Raw genomic sequence first — 25,772 nt, forward strand, 5'->3', positions numbered from 1 at the left:
CTTGGCACCATAAGCAATTCCTATTGGCAAAGAAACCATCTATGTGTAGAAGGCCGTCAAAGACGAAGCCTCTATACAATTCTACCACATGGTCAGATTTTACTGTTCATCGGGGTTAGGAAAACCAAAGTTATGGAGGTCCCTCAACAGAATAAAGGCAGGACTGTCTGATGCCCCTGTGCCCACTCATTAAAGCATTCGAGGGTGTGTTCCTACAGCTCCGTGTCAGACAGGCCTTGGGGAAAGACAGGGACCTTCTCTCCAAGCTCTTAACCTCTGAAGGGAGAGCTGGGCATTAAGTAACCAATACAAAACCCAGTAGTGAGCCTTGGCGTGTGCGTGGGGTATGTACTAGGAAGGCTCCCCAGAAAACAGGGTGTCTCTGCTAAGGTCTGAAGAAACTAAGTCCCAACTCACGCAAAGGAGCAGAGGTGGGTGAAGAAAACGATAGGATACGCAAAATAGCTACTGAAGCGGGAGTAAGCTGGGTGTGGCAGAATAATTGAAAAGTATGTCCATGTGTAGTCAAGAGGGGACAGAAACCGAAGTACCAGATGAAGCTGGTAGTGTGGGTGTCTGGCCAACAGCACGCAGACTGCAGCCAATGCATTACAGTCAATGAGGGGTCAGCGAGGGGAGGTGTGACTTGCACCCGGGGGACACGGGAGAAGGGATTTTGATTAATGTTATGCTGTCTTACACATGAGAATGGGAGTCCATAGGGAGATATTTCTTAGGACTAGGAAATTTGGTGACACTGACACCTTTTCCAAGTGACTCCTGACGTTTACGTATTAAGTTTATTGGAGGCAGGCCTTCATTCTTTAATACAGTATTTTTTATCAATCCTTTGAGAATTTCATGCATGGACACCATTTACTGTGACTATTTTGATTCCAACGTCTCCCCTAATTCCCCCCCAGATTGCACACGGGTCCTCTGTGCTTCATCTGCATACATTTACTTCTAATTTTTGTCCATTACTTGGAGAATTCATTAGGAATTAAGAGCACTGTGCTAGCCGTAGGCTTCAGGGCTCATGCGTCTGGCTCCGATTCTAGCTTGTTTAATCTTGCTGAGGCGGACGCCGAGATGGTTTTTTGAGTGTGTAACTGCTAAGCAAATGTACCTTTATTTTGTATTTGAGACAGAGTCTCGCTATGGAGCCTTGGCTAGCCAGACAGAGATCTGCCTGACTCTGCCTTCTGACTGCTGGGATTACAGGGGTGTCCACAGCCGGCTTTCTTTCTTCCTTTTTTTTTTTTTTTTTTTTTTTTTGAGACAAAGGCTCACCATGTAGCTTTACTGTCCTGGAATCCACTATGGCCTCAAACTAACAGAGGCCTCTGCCTCCCATGTGCTGGGATTAAAGACGTGTGTCACCACACCTGGATCTTGAATTTTATTTTTCAAATTTTTCCCAATGTCTGTGTATGAGGAGTACCCTGCCTGCATGTGTATGTGCACCATGTGTGTGCCTGGGGCACAAAGAGGGCAGAAGAGGGCATCAGATCCCTTGGAACTGGAGTCACACTTTTAAGGGAGCCCATTGTGAGTAAATGATTGTTAAACAGTCAAACCTTTGGAGTTGTTCGAAGCAACTGTTGTTACAGCTGTGACACAAATACCATGGGGATGTAATAGTACAAGCCCTGTGTCACGCTGACTCCTGATAATGCTTTTTTCTGGTCTTTCACTAGCTGCCACAGATTTAGGAAGCAGCACAGATGACAAAAAGTCCAAAACGTGCTTAATGTTATAATCTAACCCGTCTGTATTTCAAGTATCATCTTAGTTCCCATGGGAAAATAAAAATGTCCAAAAGAACCTCCTTGAGTTCTTTCAGTGACCATGAAATGACGGAAGAGAAGGAGCCCCAGAGACTCTGCTATGGGACTATGCCCAGATCATCTATTGATGACCCGGAAACCTGCGAGCTAAATAAAGTTCAGTCAAAAAACAAAACATGACAAAAACAATGGATTTTATGTGAGTTTGTTTTAAATTTTAAAAACTGCTATCTTGAAATGAGTTGCAGGTTTTATGTACTGTGTGTATCTATTAGGATTGATTTTTATGTGTGTCTTCTTTGAGTCTGTGTGACATATGTGCCAGTGCAGGCGAAGGCCAGAAGGGGGCTGGCTTCAGATCCGCAGGAGCCTGAGTTCCAGGTAACTGAGCAGTCTGACGTGGGTTTGGGATCCCAAGTGCTCATGAATGCCGAGCCATCTCTCAGCCTGAGATGCTAGTGTAAAATAGATCACTGGTTGTGGTCATTTTTAAAACTGTCATAACAAGTACCACATGTGAGGTGGCTCAGAAGCACAGCCATTTATTTCCTCATAACTACTGGGCTGGAACCTGTAGGTTTAAGACCAGGGTGCTGGCATGCTCGGTTTTAAGTGAGGCCCCCTGGGTTTTAGGAGGCCATTTACCCCGAGTTGTCACACGGACGTCTCTGTCCTTTGCTTATAAGGACGCCAGTTCTACTGAACTAGGACTCACTCCCAAGACTTCATTTCAGCCATACTTACTTCATCAATGACCTTATCTTCAACATGTTGTACTATAGATTGGGATTGGTAAGGGGAAGGGACTCAGCCTGTAACACTCACACTTGTGATCCATACTTCTGCTTTCCAAACTAAAAATCATTCATCAGCATGTTCAGAGAAGAGGCAGGATAGAGTGAGCCATGCATATAAATACAGTATGGAAGACAGACGAAAACACAAAGTCGGAAGAAATCCACACACTCTCTCCTCTCTATTTTTGTCCTTTGATAATGGCACAATGGCCAAAATATCTTTAATAGTTTATTAAAATCTGTTTTTCCCTATGCTTTCTCCCTTTCAAACTCTAAAATAATTTTTTCATTATGTACACTAAGAAGACTTTTAACATGCATGATTACTCTTATTGAAAGAATTTTGGTAAGACACCATTGGATAACTTTATAGTTAAGTCAGTTAATAAATATTCAGAATTAAGTATTTAATTGAGCAAGAACCTATTATCAGAAGACATCTGGAAAGACCAGTTAAGATTACTTTGGGGCTTGTGTTTATGGTTGGAAGGCTGTTTGTCCCAAAACCTAGCCTGTGGAGGTGGATCCCCAGAGCGGGCAGGCTTGCCAGCTCTGCATTTGATGAAGAGACCTTGCCTCAGGGACTAAGGCAGAAGAGTGACTGAGAATGATTTGCAACACCAACCTCGGGTTCTACATGCATGTCACAACATGCACAAACATCCACACATCCACACACACACACACACACACACACACACACACACACACACACACAAGAAAATTGGCAAAAAAAATACATAAAATAGAAATAATAAATTGTTAAGAGAAACTAAAGACTAACAGTTAGTTCCAGGACATGATATACGTCTGGTTGTATATCAGGAAAATTTAAAATGTCTTCTCTTATATATGTAATCACAGGCGAAAGTAGAAACAGAATAAACACCATGTATCTGGCCAAGCTTTTGCAGGAAAAAAAGATATATTACGGGGTTGGGGATTTAGCTCAGTGGTAGAGCGCTTGCCTAGCAAGCGCAAGGCCCTGGGTTCAGTCCCCAGCTCCGAAAAAAAGAAAAGAAAAAAAAAAAGATATATTACATTGAAGATTAATGCACCTCAAGTACATTACATATAAAATAAGACTCAGGGATTTTTATGTTATTTTTTATTGCATTGGTGTTTATGCCTACATGTGTATGTCTGTGTGAGGGTGTTGGATCCCCTGGAACTGGAGTTACAGACAGAATTGCCAAGTGGGTGCTGGGAATTGAACCCATGTCTTCTAGAATAGCAGCCAATGCTCTTAACTGCTGAGCCATCTCTCTAGCCTTGGTAAGATTCAGGTTTTTTTAAGCAATGCATTTTGGATGGGTGGAACCATGTGGCCTGTGTCCTTTCCTTTGTGTCTGCCACCTCCTCCTGGTCCTCACTAGGCCTGTGTTCCCTTGTTGACTCTCAGTGACAGTACCACTCCGTGCTCTAAGGGAACCTGGACCAGGACTCTACAGCCAAGCTCAGTGGCAGTGCAGGTGCCACACATCTCTGCACAGCCAGTGTAGTAATCAATGTGCCTACTTTGGTGTTCAAAGTAATCAAGAATCAAGTTTTTTGTCTTGAAGCTCCACGGCAAGACTGATGTAGAAATGCTCTCTGTAAATTCATGTTTATAAAGATCTGGGCTTAGGCAGTTTGGGGTAAGTAGAGATTACTATGGTCATGGAATATGAACTTGGGTTTGAAATCTCTGATATCGATGCAGAAAAGTTAATGCATCCATGAGAAGTTGAAGACTGCATGTAAGTGAGAAGGATGGATATGATAACACACCAGCGCCCTCTCCTCCCTGAGAGGCCTCGGCTAACTCTGGTGAGCAGCTGGAAGTGAGAATATATCGTGGCATCATGGCTGGCTGCCAGTATCAGTCAGAACTGAGAGCTCTGCCTTTGAAAATGAATTATAATAAAGCAAACAAACAAGATTTAGTTTTAAACAGACAAGAAATCAAGTACCACCTGCTTTGCTTTTACAAGCCAGGTGCCTCGTCTCTCATGTTAGTGACATAAAGACCAGGAAGGAGTTTTTGCCAGGTTTGCTCCGAGCTCCATCTTGGCATCTACAGCAGTGCCCGGCACATGGTAGGCACCCAGTCCATAGAGTGAATGATACTCCAAATGTCATTATGTGGAAACAGCTATGAGGAGAGACTGATGCATACACACTGCCTTTTCCCTTTACTTCACTTAAGACTCTTCTGGAGTCACTGCTATTTCAGCTACCAAATAAGAAACTATTCCTATAGTTTTTATGCGATCTTTTTTTTCTTAACTCCAAACTATCAGTCAGCTCAAGTAACTTCTCCTCCCTTAGAAGTTAGCACTTGAATTGAGGCTAGTGTTATGTCTGATGAAGTTCTCTAATATGCATTTGGCTTCAGAGTCTGGTAATTTGAAAACAGAACCCCACAGCCTCCTAGCCAAGGGCCTGATCAAGTCACCATCACTGACTGAACTGAGCCATAGCATGTAGCGGCTATAGAGGTGATGTTAGACTTGCAAAGACTCCGTAAAATGACTCCCATTATTGGCCACTGCCCTAGATTGCTGTGATTTTATATAATTATCTAAATTCATACATGAACTTGATATCATAGACTGTATTGCCATTCCAAAATACATTGTTCTACTGTAAAATGGTATGTACTGGTCCCAGTAACCATTTAGTCTTGCGGAACTCTATTTTCTGATGACCACTGAATGATCAATACATTTTCATAGTGAGAATGCTTAGCTATAGAAATCCCACTACTATACAAATTCCAACTTTGATGTTGGCTGTTTCAGATAATTTCCCTCAGAAATCAAGGTTGGTTTCTTTTTACTCAAAATAAGTACTAATATAAAGAAATATCACCTTCAAGCAATAAGGAGACTTACACAACATTTATCCCTGGTGCACTGACACTAATTCTGCTACTTTCTGATAGCTCAGAAAGGATTGTAAAATGACTTCCAAAGCAGGGCTCAACATAGCAGTTCATACACAGCAGAAGCCTGGTAAACACTCACATAGTGAGTTAATAACAATTATTCAACAAAAGGAAAAACTGACATTTTAGAATAAGAAGCTAAGCAATTTATTTACAGCTTAAAGCCAATCACTCCACATTCAATGACACTTGAAACAAGTTTGTCATATGCCAGAGAGCTAGAGCCCAAACAGGTGTTAGATGAGCTACTGAGAAGCCACACCAGGGAAGGAGAAAATGTCTGAAACGTCCCGTGCCTCTGAAGTATCTGTCCCAGTGCTGTCCGGACTCAACAGCATGGACACGGTCATTGAGTGTCTGCGTACGTTTCCTCACCAAGAAATAAACAAGGTTCTCTCTCCCAGGTCACAGAAACAAATCCTGAAAATAATCATCAAATTCTTCTTCCCTATTAAAAAAAGTACAAATATTGATTATAATCAAGAGTACTCAATAAAAATTAAAAAAATCAAGAGTAAAAATTAAGTGATATAAAAACTAATACAAATATTTTCATCTAGTATATTAGCTATCATTCTGTATACCAGCATGCTTTCAGAATTCAAACAATTCTTAGTCTCTAAACAATCACATCTATGCTCAAAATGGTTAAAATTGAATACTTCACATGCTGGTACCTCTCTCCAAACCCCTCAGTTTTCTCTGAAGTCTTTTGTGAAAAATCTTTGCCTCTCTTTGCTTCTCTGTTGACTTTATACCTTCTCTGTTCACTACCTCAAATTACGATCTGCTTAAGAAATGCCTGAAACAGAAACTATGTCTAAAAAAACAAACCAAGTCTCACTCCCAGGAATGTGAGGACATCTGTTCGGGCCACAGTGCTCTATTAGTCTGAGAACAGTGGATACGTATTTAGTTAGTAGAGGTTACATCTAAACGACGAACAGAGCTTTGAAGGGACACTACATTCAGTGTAACACGACACATACAGTGAGAAGTACCAAGCGCTAAATATCGTTCGTGTTTGCAGCCAGCTACAGCTCAGGCTTTGGAGTCAACAGCAGCAGAGAACAAGTGCGCTGAGTTATCTGTGGGTGGGAGGCTCAGACAGCTGCTGGCAAGGAATCCTCTACACCTGTGTAAATCTTCGAGGGGCTCCTCAGCATGGGTTATGAGACTCATAACACCATGGGACAGGCTGTCCTAAATGCAACTGAACAGTGTCTCAGAAAGAATCCAAGCAAGAACAGAGGGCTGTCTGTTAAAGTGAACTGACGCTGGACCCACTGGCTGTTTGCATCCCAAAACAATGACTGGCAATAAACTTTCACCTTACCCGGACAGGGAGACTTAGGCACTAAATAGACACCCACAGCATTCAATATTTCATTAACTGCTATCAAGAACGGCAGTATCCACAGCCTCCTAAGCTATGACGGGATGGAGCATCTACGAATCAACACTTACTGTGACTTTTCATCTGTCTCTGGCAGTGGACCCTTCCAGAGCTCAGAGTCTGAAGCACTGTCTTCCTCACCAGCGTTTCCTGCTCATTTAGAAGGAAATGTTGTCGTTGTTTTTAACAGAACACATTTTGAATTATTTACCAGTGCAATTAAATTAACTATGAATATAGCAGGAATTTAGCTTCAACTTCTAAGATTCCATAAAGTTTAACATATTCCTCCAGATACAGTAAATTTTAAAAATTAAACAATATGAAAAAAACCACAGCTTCAGCAAAAAGGGCGGGCAACGAATATCTTATGAACAATGTCACAGTAAAGTAGCAGCTGACTTAGTGACTTCCTTGATCACACAACGGAAATGAAATGGAGACTTCTGTAGAGAACACAGATGTACAAGGACCTAACTCAAGAACAGCTCCTTAGGCTATGGGTTGTCACTGGAGAGGAGTCACTTACTGATGTAACTACATCATGGGATAGTTTGTCTACCTGACACTACATTAGCCAATACTGAATAAATTTTAGTTGAGCATTAGATGATTCATATGAAGCCTATTTTGTTATATTTCAAAAATAGAAATATATTATCTTTAGTGATTTTAGAGGTGATACACAATGTCACTGTCTCAAATAAAAGCAATTTGGAAATGTTTGAAGTCCTAAGGAAAAGTTATCCCAAGCCACAAGTAATACAATCACTTTTGTAGTTTTGTTGGCCTTTATAAACTTATGATACCTAAGTTTACATGTATGTATATAACATATACCTTTTTAGATTAATTAGATTATATTGCATATAATTTTGTAACTATGAAATATTTAAGATAGCACAGGCAGTTTTCCTTGACAATACATATAAATATGTCAAAGTTTTTATTCTGAGATTTTTTCTAGAATTTATTTTATTTTTAATGATGCATATGTTATGTACAGGTGTTTGCAGAGGGCTGAGGTGTCAGATCTCCTAATGAAGGTGCCTGCAACTGAACTTGGATTCTCTCCAAGACCAATCAATATGTGCTGTGACCACAGAGCCATCTTAGCCCCATGAAAACTTTAAAAAAACGAACAAAACAAAACAAATACAGTTGTATAGAATTTGACTAACTGATCGTTAACTCCTGATTGGTGGGGATGTAGGCTGTTTCCTACTTTTATTTTTATTGGGGTGAGGGTGGGGAGCAGTCTGGTGGCTAAACCCAGGGTCTTAAACTTGCTGCTAAGAGCTCCACAGTGGGCGCACCGTCCAGCCTGGCTGTTCTTCTTGTTGCAAAGTTTGCATTTCTGTCCATGTTTATCTGAGGTGCTTATCTATTCCAAATAAAATATCAAATTCCAAAAGCAGCATCACTGGCCACCACACGTGTTCTAAACTCAGTAACAAGGTCAGGTTTTCCTCCAGAAGAAAGGTTACAGTTTCTATTCTTCTGAACAATGTCTGAGAAAGCCTCTTCTTCTCAGAGTAAGTTTCTCTAATTAAAGTAATAAGCATTATTTCTACAAAATGTCTGACAAATACTTTTTCAAATGTAACAGCACAGTCTCACACAGAAGCTTAGTTCTTGATGTGTTCATCCTAGCATAGTGTACTCTTTACAAACCTTAACTTACACAACTTCCATATGATTAAAGGAAAGATGCTAAATCTAGAATGACGTAATAAGAGATAATTCCCCTGTAGAGTTCTGACTTAACTCAGATTTGGCTTGCCAGAACAGAATGTCCCTCAGTTCAGCAGAGAACAAAAATAAAGCCACATTGATCTGCCACGGTGGTTCTAGCCTTTTACCTGCTGTACTCTGACCCTTGATCAATGTGGACGCCTGCACGTTGATCCTAACTGAGCCTGTTGTGGCACCGACTTTAACAAACAGCGGGGGAGGCGGTGTCTAATGAGCTATGTACACATGATGATGAAACAGTAAAGTCTTGGAGGAAGAGTCCTGTTCTGTGACAGCCACCCACAGTTCCCAGGGTCCTGAACTAATAACAAAAGAAAGAATAAAATCTTCCACTCCCTGAGATAAGAATGAACAGAAAACCCAATTATGCCTAATGAAGTTATCTGTGCAGCATTCTGTACAGATGTCAGAGAGCAGAGCCTACATGGCCTTTGAAACAAGCAGCTAATTGTAAAGTCACACACTGCAAACGGCTCTGGCGTTCACTCTCTTCCCTCTGAAGAATACTTTCCACAAGTCAGCTTTCCTACACTACTTTCCTCTCTCTGTATAAGTGTATTTGACTATGTGTGTGGTATGCACAGGCACAGTGTTTGCACGTCTACATGGAGGCCAAAGGTTCTAGTGTTATTCCTTGGGTATTGTCCACAGAAGGGGTCTTTCACTGGCCTTGAACTCACTAAACAGGTGAGGCTTCCTGATAAGGCCGCAAAGATCTGCCTGTCCCTCCCTCCCCAGCTCTAGGATTGAAAATGTCTGCTACCATACTTGGACCACTTATTGTCCACTTATTTTTATATAGGTGCATGCAGGGGTGCAATGCAAGACACAGTATGGAGCTAGACAAGTTATGGGAGGCAGTTCTATCCCACTGCCACATGGGTTCCAGGGATTAAAATGTCCTTCACCTTCACCCACTGAGCTGACCTTGGCCCAGTTTTTAAAGTGGCCTCTGAGGGCTGAATTCAGTACCTCTTGCTTTCATGGAAGCACTGTACCAAATGGACTATTGCCCCCGTCCATTGTTCATCAATTTTCTATTACCAGATAATGCAATTTTACTTTTAAATAGTTAAATCATCTTAAAATAAATTCCTTTGGCGAAGTATCCATTGGAAAAGCGGCTGTTACCTAAGAAAATCAAATCTATAGGAATAGACTAAATGATAAGTTCCTTCCACCCTGAGTCTAAAACTTCCCGATTCCCTGAGGGTGAGAGTCAGTACAAACAGTTACAACTACAACCATCCATCTGCCAGGGTGAGCAAAGGGTACTGCTAAGGAATGACAGGTAGAGCGGTCAATACACAACGGCTTCTTACAGCCTCACTGCCAAGTCTGCAGTAAGTATGGGCAAGAATTAGTTCTTTCCTTCTCTTCACTTTCATGTGTGTGATATAATGTGAACACCTAATGCATGTGTGCAGGTCAGAGGACACGTGAGTCCCAAGGATCAAATCAGGTCATCAGGCTTGGCAGCAACAGCCTGTATCTGCTGAGCCGCAGCCTGCTGCTCTACTGGTCTCTGTGGGTCTGCTCAGCCAACTCTGCCTGCGAAGTGAACCCAGCCACTGTAACACTTCCAATAATAAGTAGCATCCAAGCTGTCTCCTGGGACAGACCACTTCCATTTGCCAGAGAATTCCAAGAGGCAGTTTTCCTTAAATTGAGGCCAAAATGTGTTTTTAAGCTCTTTTTATCTACAGACTCAAGTTTTATGAACCAGTCAACAGAAATACACCTCCCATCTAGTGACAGCCTCCAAACACCTCCAAGTTTTATGTCCCCCCTCCCTCGTGCTTGCCTTCTCCTAGTCCTTCACCTTTCTCCAAACTAAATATCCACAGTTCGCCAACATTCTTCCCACGGCACAACTGCAGTTCTCGTAACATACTGGCGCTCTGTGTCTGACCTGCTTCAGCCTTCAAAGATCTCCTCAGTGTATGGTGCTTAAATGCTTTGGATTTTCCCAGATGCTTGCATTTGGTGGATACTATATGAAAACTAAAACTCACTCGACTGAGGGTGGTAAATGTCTCTAATAACCATAATAAATGGTCAGGTATTAACTTTCCATCTGATCAATTCAGAGAGCAAATACAGACTGTTTAGTGTCTGGCATTTTTCTTCTTGTTGGCATTGCAACAGTTACAGGTTATCAAGGATTTCCTTTGTGTATAACTGACTTTTTGTGTATATCTTCTCTTTTAACAATAATTCAATAAGGTTGACCTGTTTATACCCATTCTACAAAAGAAGCAAGACAGGGACAAATCAATCATTTAAGATGGATCTATCTATCTATCTATCTATCTATCTATCTATCTATCTATCTATCTATCTATCTATCTACCTACCTACCTACCTACCTACCTACCTACCTACCTACCTACCTATTACAATGTAAGCAAAATGCTCCCATTTGACTCCTGACAGTGAACAGTTATTGACAGTAAGGGTAAGGAAGCACTGAGTTGGGGACTATAAGCTTGTATCTAACCCATCTTTGACATTAACTATTTAGCCTTGAATAATTTCCGTGAGCGCTCTCTTCTCAGGGCATCTACTGAGTAACTGAGAGAGAGCCTGAAGGCATTTGCCTGTAATTCTAGAAATTTGGGAGAGTGAGACACAAAGATTAGAAAGCCAAGAATAGCTTGAACTTGTCTCAAAATAAATTTGTACATTAAAATGTTTAAATAATAAAAATAGTATCTTTTAAAGACGGAGGGAGGCCAGCAGTGGAGAGGCGGCACAGCATGCGAAGCGGATGCTGCTCTGAATGCTGCTCATAGCGGATGCAGCTCATGCCAAGAGCCTGGGTTGGCTTCCAGCAGCCGCACGCCCTCGCCATTCTATATTCCGGCTCCAGGGAGCCACTGCCCATTTCTGCGCTTCAAGCTAGAGCAGATATACGCACATATACAATGTAAAAAATAATAAAAATAAACCTTTACAACTTAAAAATAGAAGTTTTTTTTCTACCACAGACAAAAGTTTAAAACGATGTTTCTAATCCCGCAGGAGACTCCTCTCTCAAAGTTGCCAGGGAAAGGTAAATGAGCACCAGGGTCTGCATATCTCAGAAGGGCTTCAGTCACTCTGCTCCAGCTGTGGGGAGAACAGCCAGAGCTGTGGTCTGCCTTTGCAGTCTGGGACGAGCTTTGGTAAAAGAGTACAGTCTTGCTTCTACCTCTATACTGTGATTCCCCCTTGTTTCCCAGTACTCCCATATCATTAATTTTAAAACAACTCTGTGTACTTTTATGTCATTGTGAAAACTCTGGGAAGCATTTCATGGGAAATAGAGAATTTGCAGCAATCCTTTGGTAAAATCAGTGTTTTGAAAGAAGTGGTGATTGCAAGACTAAAAAGCACCATTCACAGCAAGAACTTCTCACAGGAGAACCACACTCCATGTGTCCAATCCAAAGCACCACAGCGCCTCAGACTCCTGCACAGGGAGCTGCTTTCTTTAAATCATATCCGCCTTTCCTTCCCCATCCCAACCTCGCCCTCTTCTCCTCCTGCACATCGTAGTGTGAAATGCACACTCCCCCTGCTTACTAAAAATGCTTCTGATGCTTCCTATAATTGAAATAAGAGACTTTTAATTGTAAAAAAGTAAATAGTTTACGATAAAATTGTAAAAAAGTAAGTAAACATTTTCTTTTTGTCCTTTATGATTCTTCTCATGTTATACAAAAATAAATATAATTTACATCACAGCAGGATACAAATAAAAAAACCCAAATTACAAGTGCTTTGAATCTATATAATTCTATTGATAAAGAAATGTTTGGTACTTACTGTTTCTAGAATCTTCTGACCTTTTCGAGGATGAATGTCCTGAAAGAAAACAACATTGTTTTACCAACCTTCTCTGGGTGGTGTTGATAGTTATAGCTAACAAACTGTCCTACGCTCTCACAGACGAAAGCCTTTTACTCTTTCAAGAGTCTTAGTCTTATCTCCCCAATTAAAATATTAGGTCCTTTTAGGTAATGTTCATAGAGCCTGGGACGGCTGATACTAACACAAAACCTAAAAACTGAAAGCCTATGAAAACTCTTACATGGCTTAAATAACACTTTATACGTTGCAAATAATAATGATGATGACAGTGACAGCAGTGACAATAATAAATTTCCTTTACTTTGTAGAGATGCTGTGCTCTTCCACTTGCACGGAAACTCATTTTCTAGACTTTCTTCAAGGTCATATACAAGTAGAAATGGAGATGGTGAGGAGTTAGGGCTTCTTCTTTCCATATAGCATGCTAAACAAATGTTCTACCACTGAGCAGCATCCCCAGCCACACTTGCCCACAATCATATGCAGCTGTTAAGGCATCATTTTGTCAAAAAAATTAAAAATCTCATCTCTGCAGTAATTACTGAGGAAGGCAAGAAGGAAAAAATACAGAACACCTATGGGTATATATATAGAATAATATATTACATATTTTATACATATTTATATGTATATATTATACATATTATATTTATATAATTAAATAATATGTTTGTTTAATTATATTATGTTAAGTAAACTATATATAATTTAATGTTATAAATTTTTAGAACTAAATAACCCATCAATAGGCATATATATATAAATATATATACATATATACATATATATATATAATAGGACATATAAATAAAGTAGTTTTAGAGATAGGGTTTCAGGGTTTCTTGTGTAGCACTGGCTATCTTGGACCTTGCTTTATAGAACACGCTGGCCTCAAACTCACGGAGATCTGCCTGCCAGTACCTCCCAAGTGCTGAGATTAAAGGTCCCCAACAAGCTATACATGTATAAATTACCACTCCACAGAACCCTCCGGAACAAGCCCTCAGGAGAGGGATTCCTGGAGGGTGATAAAATAAAGCACAGGTGACAAAACAGCACCTCAATAAACTGGATGAGAGGCCAAGAAGACTAAGTTTGAGTCTCTTAGAGGCCAAAGGAGATTCAACAAGTGCGGGTGTTCAATGGGCTCTTAAAGAGATAGCTCAGGAGTTAAGAGCACTGACTGCTCTTTCAGAGATCCTGAGATCAAATCCCACTAACTACATGGTAGCTCACAACCATCTGTATTGGGATCTAATGCCCTCTTCTGGTGTGTCTGAAGATAAATAAAATAAATACATCTTTAAAAACAAATAGGTGGAAAGGTTAGGGTTATTCTGCAAATCCAAGCAGACAAAGTGGGAAGGCGTAGGTTGTCAAGGGAAACCTGCCAACACCATCTGACATGTGAAGATTACTGTGGTGTTCCTCCTCCCTGAGATGCTAAAGCAGTCAGAACCACCACATGCCACAGGGCAGAGCCTCCTGCACACTTGTCTGGTGTGTGAGGACCCACAAATCACAGGGGCCTCTGACAGTAACTTCAGACCAAGTTACAGCTGATCACAACACTGCTGGCCAGAGCACCATAGTTTGAAAAGCAAAACACCACAACATTTTTATTATTGTGTTTAGGACGGATTTCTGGAGTTTCTTCAACTGTGAGAAAAATGAGTGAATTCACTGATTCCATCACTAATATCTAAATAAATGCCTACGGTCTTAGGAACTGGGGTTGAGTTAAACAGCTACATAATCTGTAATCCCTTTTCTCACAGAAATGAACTTTTGTAAGGATCCTGTGCATCTCTAAACAAGTACAGAGTGCTCTTAGAATGTATCGAGGGATCTAATCTGGGTTGAGGAAGTGAGGCTGACGTTGTTAAGAAGGGCCTTTCCAATTGAGCTGAAGTGAAACGTGAAGGGTGAGGCTGCTCCAGGGGGCATGGAGAGAGAAGATATTGAAGACTGGTCCAAGAGAGGGTATTTGTAGCCGAGTATTTAGTCCTTCCTTTCTTGCAAAAGCAAATAGCTCTTCAAACACAAGCTATTGATTTGTCTTCGTTTTCTCTCTACACATTCATTCTGTCACTCGGACTCAGTTGTCCACTCAGCCACTCACTGACGTAGCCCCTCTATGGTGGTAACAGTGAAGTTATAGAGTACATAGTCTCACATGAGGGGGCAAGGGATGTCTAGAGATAAAACCAGGAGCTCCTACTGCCCAGATGCTCAGTCATTGTTAAAGATTATTCCAAATTAAGAAGGTCTAGGTAGAGATAAGCTCTTCCTTAATTTATAATAAGCCATGATTACAGTAAGAAGATAACAATATTATTAATTCAAAAGTGGATATAACTGAATTTTTGAATGCCACATTACTATTTGAGCATATTAGAATACAAAATTTTAAACTCAGGTGAGATTTCACACTTATTAATTAAGACTTATTTTGGAGTTAGGAAATAAGATAGACATGAGAAGGCTTTCAGCTTCAAATGCCAGCTCTCAGTAAAGAACAGAATGACACGTCTACTAACCCCCATTCCGACTCAGTGACGCTTTATCTGTATGCTTTAACTGATGGAAACTGATACACAAGAGGGAAACTGAAAACATCTGAGACAGCTACCTTTGCATCTAGAGCAAGGGGGCCCTCTCCTGTCCAGATCTTACATTAACATTGGGCTAACTTCAGTAGACGTTACAGCTGGTTACCTTCTGGTGCGAAAAATCAACTAGAAATAACCTTCCTACCAGCTAACGCGGTGGGTATTCGTCAAATTGCTAATAAACTATCTCTATTTTTCCCATAATCCTATAAGACAGCTACTATAATCAAGATTTTTAGATTGAATGACAGACTGTAAAACTGCTTTACAGTTCTCTGAAAGCCTTTAAGTTCTCATCTGTCTCTTGACGAACATGCAGGCAGGTGTTCACATTACCCCGGCAGACATTACCCTGGCACACATTACCCCAGCAGACATGGAGAAGGTAAGCTCAAGAGAGTCAGTGTCTTTCTTATCCAAGTCACAAGGCTTGGATATAGCCAGGAATTGACCACTATTTGCAGTATTATATAATTCTATAGTATATGCCCAAAAGGAACCAAAACCATTTCTGTTTTTAAAACTGCTGTAAGTGACTGTAAATTCACATCTGAATTCCTGACCACTTTCAGTTACTCTAAAGCAGAGCTCTAAGCACCCCGGCTGGATGCTGAGGGGCACTGCGGCTGACTGGATCTCAGACCAAGGAGCTCTTAGTCCCTTACCTTCATCCTTCCCCTGGGAGGCCTCCTCTGAAGATGAGGATCTGGAGTTCTTATGAGGTGACTCGTCAGACTCAGTCTTGGTTTTAGACCTTTTTTTTGTGGACTTGATTTCTTTTCTCCTTTACGTTAAACAGCATAATATTGAAGTTAATTTTTTCAACTGATTTTATAAAAAATAACATCTGAATTAAAGAAAACAGTTAAAGTAGATATAATTTATATAATAAGGAACTTTGAAAGATTATGTACATTTTTTAGTTTAGTGGGGTTTTTTTGGGTTTTTTTTGTTGTTGTTGTTTTGTTTTTTGAGATACAGTGTTTAACCTTAGTTGTACTGAAACTTACTCTGTAGACCAGGCTAGACTCAAACTCACAGAGACCCGCCTGTGTCTGTCTCCAGAGTGCTGGGAGTTAAGGTGAGTGTCACCACTGCCAGGCTAGAGTATGTAAATATTTTAGGTCACTATATAAATTAAGATAATTCTGTAAGATGATAAAGCCTAAACAGAGACAAAGAACTATTTTGTAAATTCTCTACACAAACAGTGCACTTTTAATGTCCATTCCCTTTCCCAGCATGCAACTCATATCCACTGAGCACTGAGAAGTGCTGTGATGGATCTAGTCCACAGTGAGAGGACGCTCTTTTTTCAGAATAAAGACTATAGTAAACATGTCTAGGAATGGAGATAAAGTGCTTACACTTAACTCAGGGTCATCATTAAAGAACTTCTAATTTACCTTCTCATTGCTCTGGCTTTACCTCTTCTAGGCCAGGTTTACAACAGCACATTCTTGGTCAGTATGACAAGTGAGAAGCAATTAATTTTAATTGCTTAAGAAAAGAAGCATGGGAAAACAGCCCGCAAGTATTTGCTTGATAGACTTCTGCCTAAGAAACCCATGCTGATGTTATCATGCTGGCACAGCAGTTAATCATACTTGGTCTTTTATCAAAGTCATTCTAATTTTGAAATGACACTCAAAAGGGAAAGTCACAAAATACCTTCAGCCTCTCAGCATCACTGACAGAAAGAGGAAATTAAGGTTTGGGCTGGCCAATCAAGTATCATAAAAAATCCTGCTGGTTTTAAAAATGTATTGTTTATTTGTAGCAGATAAAACACAATGTAGACATGCTTACACTAAAACTTTATAAGCCACGTGCTAGCATACACTTAGAACCCCAGCACTCAAGAGGCTGAGACACAGGAATCACAAATTTGAGGCTAGCCTCAGATGCATTCTGAATTGAAAGCCAGTCTTCCTCAAAAATGAAACAAAACAACAAAACAAAAAATAAGCAAATAACAAGATAAAACCGAGACAAATATTCCCCACATGAAGGGTGTGGTGCAGGCCAGTGGTACTCCTAACTCACTCAACACAGCAGACACATCCAGATGACCTGACTTTATCAATGTCTCTCTTATCATTGAGAAACTCTAGCTAAAAGTCTATTTGACCCAGCACTAGGGAGGCAGAGGCAGGCATATCTCTGTGAGTTAGAGGCCAGTCTGGCCTACAGAGTGAGTTCCAGGACAGCCAGGGATACACAGAGAAACCCTGACTTGAAAAACAAAACGACAGGGCTGGAGAGATGGCTCAGTGGTTAAGAGCACTGACTGCTCTTCCAGAGGTCCTGAGTCCAAATCCCAGCAACCACATGGTGACTCACAACCATCTGTAATGAGATCTGACGCCCTCTTCTGGTGTGTCTGAAGACAGCAACAGTGTACATATATAATAAATAAATATTATAATAATAAATATTAAATATAAATTTAAAAAAGTTTGTTTAAAAGTCACAAGAAGGACTGGAAAGGACTGGAAGATGGCTCCCAAGAATCCACATAAATGTCAGGTGTGACCATGTTTACTGATAATCTCGGTGCTTGGAGCAGGAAGGTGGAGACAGGAGCATCACTGTGGCTCACCAATTAGACTAGTCAAAAATGGCAAGCTCCAGGTTTAGTGAGAGACCTTGTCTTAAGTGAGTAATGGAGAGAAAGTCAGAGAGCACAACACTCAGTGTCCTCCTTTAGCTTCCCAGGAAACACGTGGGCACACAGGTACAGAGGTACTTGGGCACGCAGGTACACAGGCATGCACACATGCTCCATTTATGCAGCCAGATTTATAACATCACTTCTAGGGCTGTTACAGTGTCTGGCCACTGGCTCCAAATTAACCACAGGCACCTACTGCCCCACATAGACCTTCGCATATAAACTTGCTTGGGTGATGCTCTCTATTCTCTAAACAAATCCACTTTCCAAACTGAGATTTAGACACTCAGTGTGATATGGCCTAGGTTACTAAACATGAAAAATGGCGTTTTAAAAGAAAAATTACCTGTGATGAAAATTTAATTTAAAGGAACATTCTTGGCATAATCCTAAAAGAGAAAAAAATACTACTGAGCTTCTGAATCCATGTAATTGTATTGCTACTCTATTTTAATTATAATTTCTCATGTTCTTATACCCCTTACTATACACTTAAAATAAAATAATACAAAGAAAATAATAATATTAAATCTCAAAATTATATTACAACGTTTGAGGATTGAAAATATTTTAACAATGCTTTGTTTTAAATTTTTTTCATACATTTGATCATATTCTTTCCCCTCCCTCAGTTCCTCCAAAATCCTACCTCCCTACCCACCCCACTTCATATTTTCTCTCTCTTTTGAAAAGAAAGTATTACTCAACTAAAGAAAGCTTATTTTCCCCTTTCCCAGCAGCTACCAATCACAAACAGCTTCCTGGTTAGGGGTAGGACTTTGTACCCACTTCCCCACGTCAGTGCTGGGATTCTAACTGGTTTGTCTTTGTGAGTTCATATGCGCATCAGCCCTGTTAAATCTGGAAGTGCTGTTTTAAAGGTGCTTTAAAAAGTCTTACCCATTGTGTCATAGAGAAAATTAGTATCTGACATCAAAGATCTCTCTTAATATAACAACATGATGTAATAATATGCACATATCAATGATAATGATTATTGTTATTATTTGGGTATAGCATCTCTAATGTGTTTAAGTAAACAGAGAATCTTCAAATACTTCCACTACAAATACTTCTTCTTTTCCCTAGTCTCATTCCAAACTAGTTGACTTTTCCAGACAGGTGCTTCTAAGAGGAACTCACACAAACCAGTCTGTACTAACAGGAGTAGACTGAAAACTCTATTACAGAGCCAGAAAAGCTGATGGTCATAAAAGTAAGGAAGCAACTGAAAGATAAAAACGAATTAAAAAACAAACAAAACAGTATAACACTGCAAACCACAGTTATGGGAAACTGTTGTCTGCTGGCGAGCTCCAAGTTCAGCAAGAGACCTGGTCTTGAGCAGTGCTGAGAAACTCAGAACAACACTCAAAGTAACATTTATCTCTAAACTTGTTCTTTCTTTTTAAAAGTTATATGTATGAGAGTTTTGTCTACATACATGCCACGTGCATATATGCTGCCTGTGTAGGCCAGAAGAGGGCACTGGACCCCCGGAACTGGAGTTACAGAGGGTTGTGAATCATCATATAGCTACTGGGGATCAAACCTGGGTCATCTGGAAGAGCGCCAATGCTCTTGAGCTCTGAGCCATCTCTCCAGTCCCTCATCACTGTTTCCCAATTACATTTCATTTATTTTGTGGAAAGGGGATGTGCATGCACCACAGTGAGTGTATGGAGGTCTGTGTACAGCTTACAGAGTCAGTTGTCTCCTTCCACCATGTGGGTTCCAGGGAATAAACACAAGTCGTCAAGCTAGGCCGTCTCACTAGCCCATCTCTATATTAAACAATACTGACTAGTGCTGCTGCTCCTCGTTGCCCATCACAACCAGAAGGGAAGGCTCTATTGAAGATGCCATATGCTTTGCTTGTGTGAAAAAGAAAGCTGAAGTGGAGCTGGAAGCTTCCTGTCCACAGGTGAGCTTTCATAGTGCTGGAAGGTACTGTGCAGGTTGCTCTGGGAGGATTGTCATCAATGGCCTTACTCAGCTATGAATCCTTCATGTTACACAACCCAACTCCCTGGCATGATGTGTCCACTGGTGTTACAGTGGCATGACCATCATGGGGTAAGCAGCTGATTTTGGATGGTATTTAAGCCTCACTCTACAGGAGAAAATTCACATGAAGTGCTAGAAACCTTACTCTAAATCTGGTCACGAGCATGTGGCAGGTTCTGGTAGGGAAGCTATTGCTATTGCTTTCCTGAATAGTCTGGTGTGCTTCTCAAATCATCTCCTAATTACTCAGAATGGTGCTAGGGTCAACTTTTTGGCAGTGGGAGACAATTATGAGTGCAGTTAGGGTGCAGAGATTCATAACTGGTCAAAGGACTGAGAATAACTGGCTCAGCTCTTAATAGGGCACCGATATTAGAACTCCCAAGGCCCAAAGCAGAAGAGAAAAAAAGAAGATCCAGAGGTTGCACAGTATGTCTTATAACTCTGTCCTCTGAGCATGACATAACTACTACACCCTTCAACTCTGGGCAGCCGTGATTACTTGTACAAAACCTGCAGACTATTAAATGCATGGAGTTGGGGAAGACTCACGAGTCTGTACTCCTGAAGATTTCTTCAGAGGTGTAGCACCTGGTAAGTAGGGTCCTGTAAATAATCCCTCACCATGTAAGTAGCCCTAACTACACATACTGGGTCACACACACATGTACATACACATATATACACGCATACACACACGAACACACACACACACACGCATACACACACGCACACAGGAGGGCCAATGAGGAAGAAAAAGGGGATCAGTCAGTGTGTGAGGATGAGAGAGTAAGTGGGCAAATATATATGGATATATAGGCATGTGTATATATGTGTATGTGTGTGTATATATGTGTGTGTGTGTATGTATATGTGTGTGTGTGTGTGTGTGTGTATAGGCATGAAAATGTCATAGTGAAACCCATTATTAAGTAAAATTAATATATTATATAAGTTAGTTAAGTAAAAACTTTTTTAAAAGGATACTTTCCCAAAATTTTCACTCACTATCAAAGAGGAAATTTATTTATGGCTGATACATTATGGCTACAGAATCAGACGTAAGTTCTACACTGCCTTTTCTGACACTGCTACTTAGACTCCTAATCTAGTGCCATCCTCAAGGTTGTGGCAGCTCACTCTACAAGCTACCAGCTGAAGTCTGACATTAGAGCTGTCTTATCAAGGCGCTTCCACAATGCTAAAGACTTTGGGTTCAAAATTTATTTGAGGTTTGGAGAAACTACAAGGAAAAAGAATACTTTCAGGAAAACATTCTTTTTAATTAAATTATAAATAGTACACACATTTTTCAATTCTAAATTCAAGGTAAACTGGGAAGAAATCAACTGCATCTCCACTGAACACAACTTACTTAACTTAACAAGCGCATTTCTCTTTTCACCATGCTCAGTATAACCAAAGTTGACTTCCCAGCTCTTCAAACCTTCTTTTTCATCACAACACTTATTTCCACAAAAAAACTGGCCTGCAAAAGAAAGGACTGTCACCCACAGTGCACAACAGGATTTGCCTACAAACGTATCCCTCTCAAATTTTCATTAAAAAAATGTAAATAAATTTAATACAAATTCAGCATGAAAAATAATTGACCACAATAATTATAGCATGCATATACAAAGTATGAAATCAAAGAGATGCTTTTTTTTCTTTTGCAATGGGAACTGAACCCAGGATCTTGTGCATGCAAAATATTTGCTTTACCATTAAACCACATCCCAGGTTTTTAAAAAACAAAAACCCAAAAACTATTATTCTTTCTTGCTTGCTAGAGTTGAGCTCTTAAAATAAAAACTGCGACAGTTTTTATTTCCTGTTGGTAAACTGTTTAAGTAGAATTTTAATGAGCCTATATTAGAGAATCTTACACTTTGCAAAATGAAAATATTAAGTGTATTAATTATAACCCTGAAAAAGATCATTTCCCAAAATACATGCTCTTACGCATGACATGAATCCTTTCAGTATTTAACTAAATGTTAAAATCAATGTTTTCAAGTATACCATTTACTTAAAATTCTAGCTAAAAACTTCTAACTAAAAACTTCTAAGGACAAAAAAAAAAATACGAGACAAGAAAGGACAACTCAAAACTCTATTTTGGCAGAAAAAGAGAAAGCACAAAATGATTTATACAAAGAACAATCTCCACCACAGTAATTTGTAACAAGAGTAACAAATAGAAACCATGAATGCCTTTTAATAAAATGCAAGACTGCCAAAATGAAATTCTAACATCAGCATCCAAAAGGCTAATTTGTAACTAAGTCTTTTGAAACAGGATCTATCACATGTACCCAGACTAACCTTACACTTACCATGTAGCAGAGGATGACTCCAACTTCAAACACATTTTTTGCATGTATGTATGTAAGTATGTATGTGTATATGTACGTATGTGTGTCTGTGTTTGTATGTGTGTCTGGGTATCTATCTATCTAGTGTGTGTGTATACAAACATGTCATGCCATGAACTGTGTAAGGAAGTCACAGAATGGCTGCACACGCCATCCCAGAAGAAGAGCTAATTAAATAAGCATGCGTTTAGCATGTTTAGTGATGTCTGTTAAACCGCAACCCCAACCTTCTGTTCCAACAGAGCAACGGCCTGTTCCAGCTTCCCCACTACTCCTACATTCACTTAAGAACTTAGAGGATGCCTGTCATTTGTTAAAGGCAGTTTCATATACTCTCCTAAAAATTTTACTTGACAAAATTAATAGATATTTTTATTACTGACATTTCAGATCTCTCACAATTTTAAGTAAAGATATAAAATAAAACATGACCTTAAGACAACTTTTGAATTGCCTTATTTTTTAAAATGTTTACTTAGCTGGAGGTTGGGAGAGTAGAGGGGAAGGGGGAGCTGGGGGTGGTGGTGGCAGTGGTGCCCACCTTTAATTCCAGCAACCAGGAAGCAGAGGCAGGGGGATCTCAAGTTCCTAGCCAGCTTCATTCACAGAGCAAGTTCCAGGACAGCCAGGGCTACACAGAAAAACTCTTGTCTCGAAAAAAGGAAAAGCCAGAGAAGTGTATTTAGCATTGTGTGTGCATGGCATGCCTGTGGGGACAGAGGACAAATCTGCTGAGTGTTCCCTCCTTCAACTCTAGCTTCCAGGGATTGAAATGAAGTTGTGAGGCGGGTGTGGCAAGTGTCCTTATCCACAGGCCACCTCACGGACCTGAGGGCTGCTTTACTTCATTCTCCTCCCTTCTCTGCCTTCATCACTCACAGACAACATCCCTGCCAATTACATAAGTGCACGTCAGGCCTGGTGCTGGGAGAGGTAAGAAGGCTCCACATCCCCTGGAACTGGGGGCCTTTGACCACCCTGAATGTTTGATGTTTTGATATTGGACTAAATATTTGAGTTCAACCTAGAAGTAGTCTGTATAAAACTTCTACTGGGTTCATGTATGATATTTAAGTTCTACTTCCAAAATATTGATTTTTGTTGGAATATTGTACTACCAATATTTTATTATAATTGTTAATCAAGCACTCACTTGTTCCTTGTTATTAAATCTTTAATTCTATAACATTGTCCACATATCTTCAATATTCTAAGGACCAAATTCTAAAGAAGTCATGAAAGCATTAAATTCTGATCTTTGCTAATAATATATTTATCAGAAATAAATTTTCCCAAACTTTATTTTAGATAATAATTTATTGTTTACAAGCAGGAAAAATCTCACCTAGTGATTTTAATTCATAACAAAAAAAGCTATATTCTATTAGAAAGTAAAATTTTTTAAAAAGTTACCTTTTCCTGAAATTACTTCTTTTTCTATTCGCCACCTAAATCCAAACTGGCAAAAAAAAAAAGTATATTTATATAAAAATAAATGCAAATACAAAATTTAAATTAATATATGTACATATCTAAACACGAAGTCAAGGATGATGACATTTTCAGCCTGAAAAATAACCTTAATTATTATTGTGATGGCTTTTTCTCTTTTTACAGAAACTTAAGGCTATCTCCCAACAATTACCAACCTCTGTTAAAAACGACTGTTCAAATGCCTAACTGCTGCAGGAGTTGAGGGGAACATCTGTACTTAAAATCTATGCGGAGTATGCAGTACTAACAAGAATGGGGTGCTGTGGTTAGAGCCAAGGGTATTACCTGAGAACCAGTATTCTAAGAAAGAATTCAGGGGCCAGAGAGATGGCTCAGAGTGTGAGAGCACTGGCTGCTACTGCAGACAACCAGGCTCAACTCCCAGCACCCGTGTAGTGGCTCGTAACTGCCTCCCACTCCATCTCAAAGGAGCTGACATCTTCCTGCCTCCACGGGCACTGCACACATGTGGTACACAAACATACATGCAGGCAAAACAGACATACACATTTTTTAAAGGGGGAAATAGAAATAATTCAGATAAAACATTCAATTTCTTGTTACCATTCAGCTTAAGTTTTTAATCATTTATTTCTTAATTTGCCAAATTTATGTATCTTAAGTTCATATTAAGATTCAAAAAAATGTCAAAACATTATAGTTAAAATGTAAATAAAAATGAAATTCTCCAAGTCTGTGGGGAAAAAAGTAGAATAAATAAGTATCAAAAAAGAGGTAAAAACTTTAAAATTTTATGCTCAAGCTTACATCTGTGTGTAGATTACATACATTCAACACTGTCTCGGAGTGTCTATGAAGTACTAGCAGGAGTTTCCCTTTTCTTTCATTCAGTAATCTATTTAACAGATCTGTTTGTTAAGCGACTACTTACTAGACTTGTATTTCCAATGAGAATGACAGGTAATTATTAACCATGGGACTGAGGAAGTGGCTCCGCCGAGAGTACGTAGTGCTGCTGCAGAAGACCAGGGTCCAATCTCCACAGATGGATCACAACCATCTGTGCCTCCAGTACTCGGGCGTCTGACACTTCTCGTCTCCACAGGCACAATACACCCATGCAGTACACATATACGCATGCAGGCAAACACTCATACACATACAACAAAAATAAATAAATCTTCACCGGGCAATATCCATCAGGAGGAAAGTTATAATCTTACGGGGAATAAGAAGCTACCCTGTGTCACCTCCGTAACCTCTGTATCCTTATAACCTTTCCCAGTTCTTCCCACTGGAGTCAAGCTGCAGCTACTCAAGGGTTGGTCGGTCCTGAACCCTGCTTCCTGCAACACAAATCCTGTCTACTTGGACTTTTTGTAAAAGAAAAATAGTTTTTGACTAATTTTTTTAAAAGATTTATTTATTTATATGTAAGTACACTATAGCTGTCTTCAGACACACCAGAGGAGGGCATCGGATCCCATTACAGATGGTTGTGAGCCACCATGTGGTTGCTGGGATTTGAACTCAGGACCTCTGGAAGAGCAGCCAGTGCTCTTAACCTCTGAGCCATCTCTCCAGCCCCTGCTTTTGGCTCATTTAAGGAGGTGTTTTTCCTTATGATTATGGCTGAATCTAATTCTAGTTGAAAGATGAACTCAAATACAGTGCCAAATATGAAAAGTTTTCAGAGAAAATAGCAGGAATGCAGAGTAAAAGAAGAGTCATTAGACGTGCCTTAAGTATCTACTCTGTAGAGCTGCAACAAATACAACCCCTCCAATCTTCCTATTCTCTCATTTCCACACGCAAACCCAAGTCATAATTTATTATCCCTTGTCTTCATTTCACATGCAGTTACCACCTTCTAGTAAAATACAATTTCTATCAAAATTATTCTCCTTAAGGTAGTCACACGAGTGCATGCACACACGTGTATGGGGCCAGAAGCGAGGCAGAAGAGTGGCTTAGATGCCTTACTCACCCTTACCTATTCCTTTGAAGCAGGGTCTCTCTTCTTGACCCTCAGCCTTGCAATTTTGCTGGGAACGGGGGATAGGATGGAAGCTAGCAAGCCCCAGAGATCTTCCTACCTCTGACTACATCCAGCTGGTACTGCAG

At 40.0% G+C, this 25,772-nt stretch overlaps 2 protein-coding genes across 12 annotated transcripts in view; one reads left to right on the top strand and one right to left on the bottom strand.

Annotated features, from left to right (window-relative positions):
* The window catches only part of Pde6c (phosphodiesterase 6C), a 55,839-nt gene extending 53,876 nt beyond the window's left edge, over positions 1-1,963 (top strand). Inside the window, exon 22 of the mRNA NM_001416003.1 lies at positions 1,701-1,963. Within this exon, the coding sequence (NP_001402932.1) occupies positions 1,701-1,762 (62 nt within the window). The 3' untranslated portion in view covers positions 1,763-1,963. The remainder of the gene's footprint in view (positions 1-1,700) is intronic.
* Positions 1,964-5,639: 3,676 nt separating this feature from the next.
* The window catches only part of Fra10ac1 (FRA10A associated CGG repeat 1), a 31,877-nt gene continuing 11,744 nt past the window's right edge, over positions 5,640-25,772 (bottom strand). For 3 of the 11 annotated variants that reach the window (XM_087578017.1, XM_087578003.1, XM_087577988.1), the window contains exons 8-14: positions 23,607-23,652; positions 21,191-21,304; positions 18,155-18,197; positions 15,800-15,918; positions 12,478-12,516; positions 6,984-7,065; positions 5,640-5,964 (exon numbers count right to left, since the gene is read on the bottom strand). In XM_087578017.1, coding sequence (XP_087434143.1) covers positions 5,922-5,964; positions 6,984-7,065; positions 12,478-12,516; positions 15,800-15,918; positions 18,155-18,197; positions 21,191-21,304; positions 23,607-23,652 — 486 coding nt within the window. In that variant the 3' untranslated portion in view covers positions 5,640-5,921. The remainder of the gene's footprint in view (positions 5,965-6,983; positions 7,066-12,477; positions 12,517-15,799; positions 15,919-18,154; positions 18,198-21,190; positions 21,305-23,606; positions 23,653-25,772) is intronic. The other 8 variants (XM_087578013.1, XM_087577992.1, NM_001014246.1 and 5 more) reach the window with 3 other exon arrangements.

This window comes from Rattus norvegicus, chromosome 1 (assembly GCF_021556685.1).
Source record: "Rattus norvegicus strain SHRSP/BbbUtx chromosome 1, alternate assembly SHRSP_T2T, whole genome shotgun sequence".
Classification (NCBI taxonomy): Eukaryota; Metazoa; Chordata; class Mammalia; order Rodentia; family Muridae; genus Rattus; species Rattus norvegicus.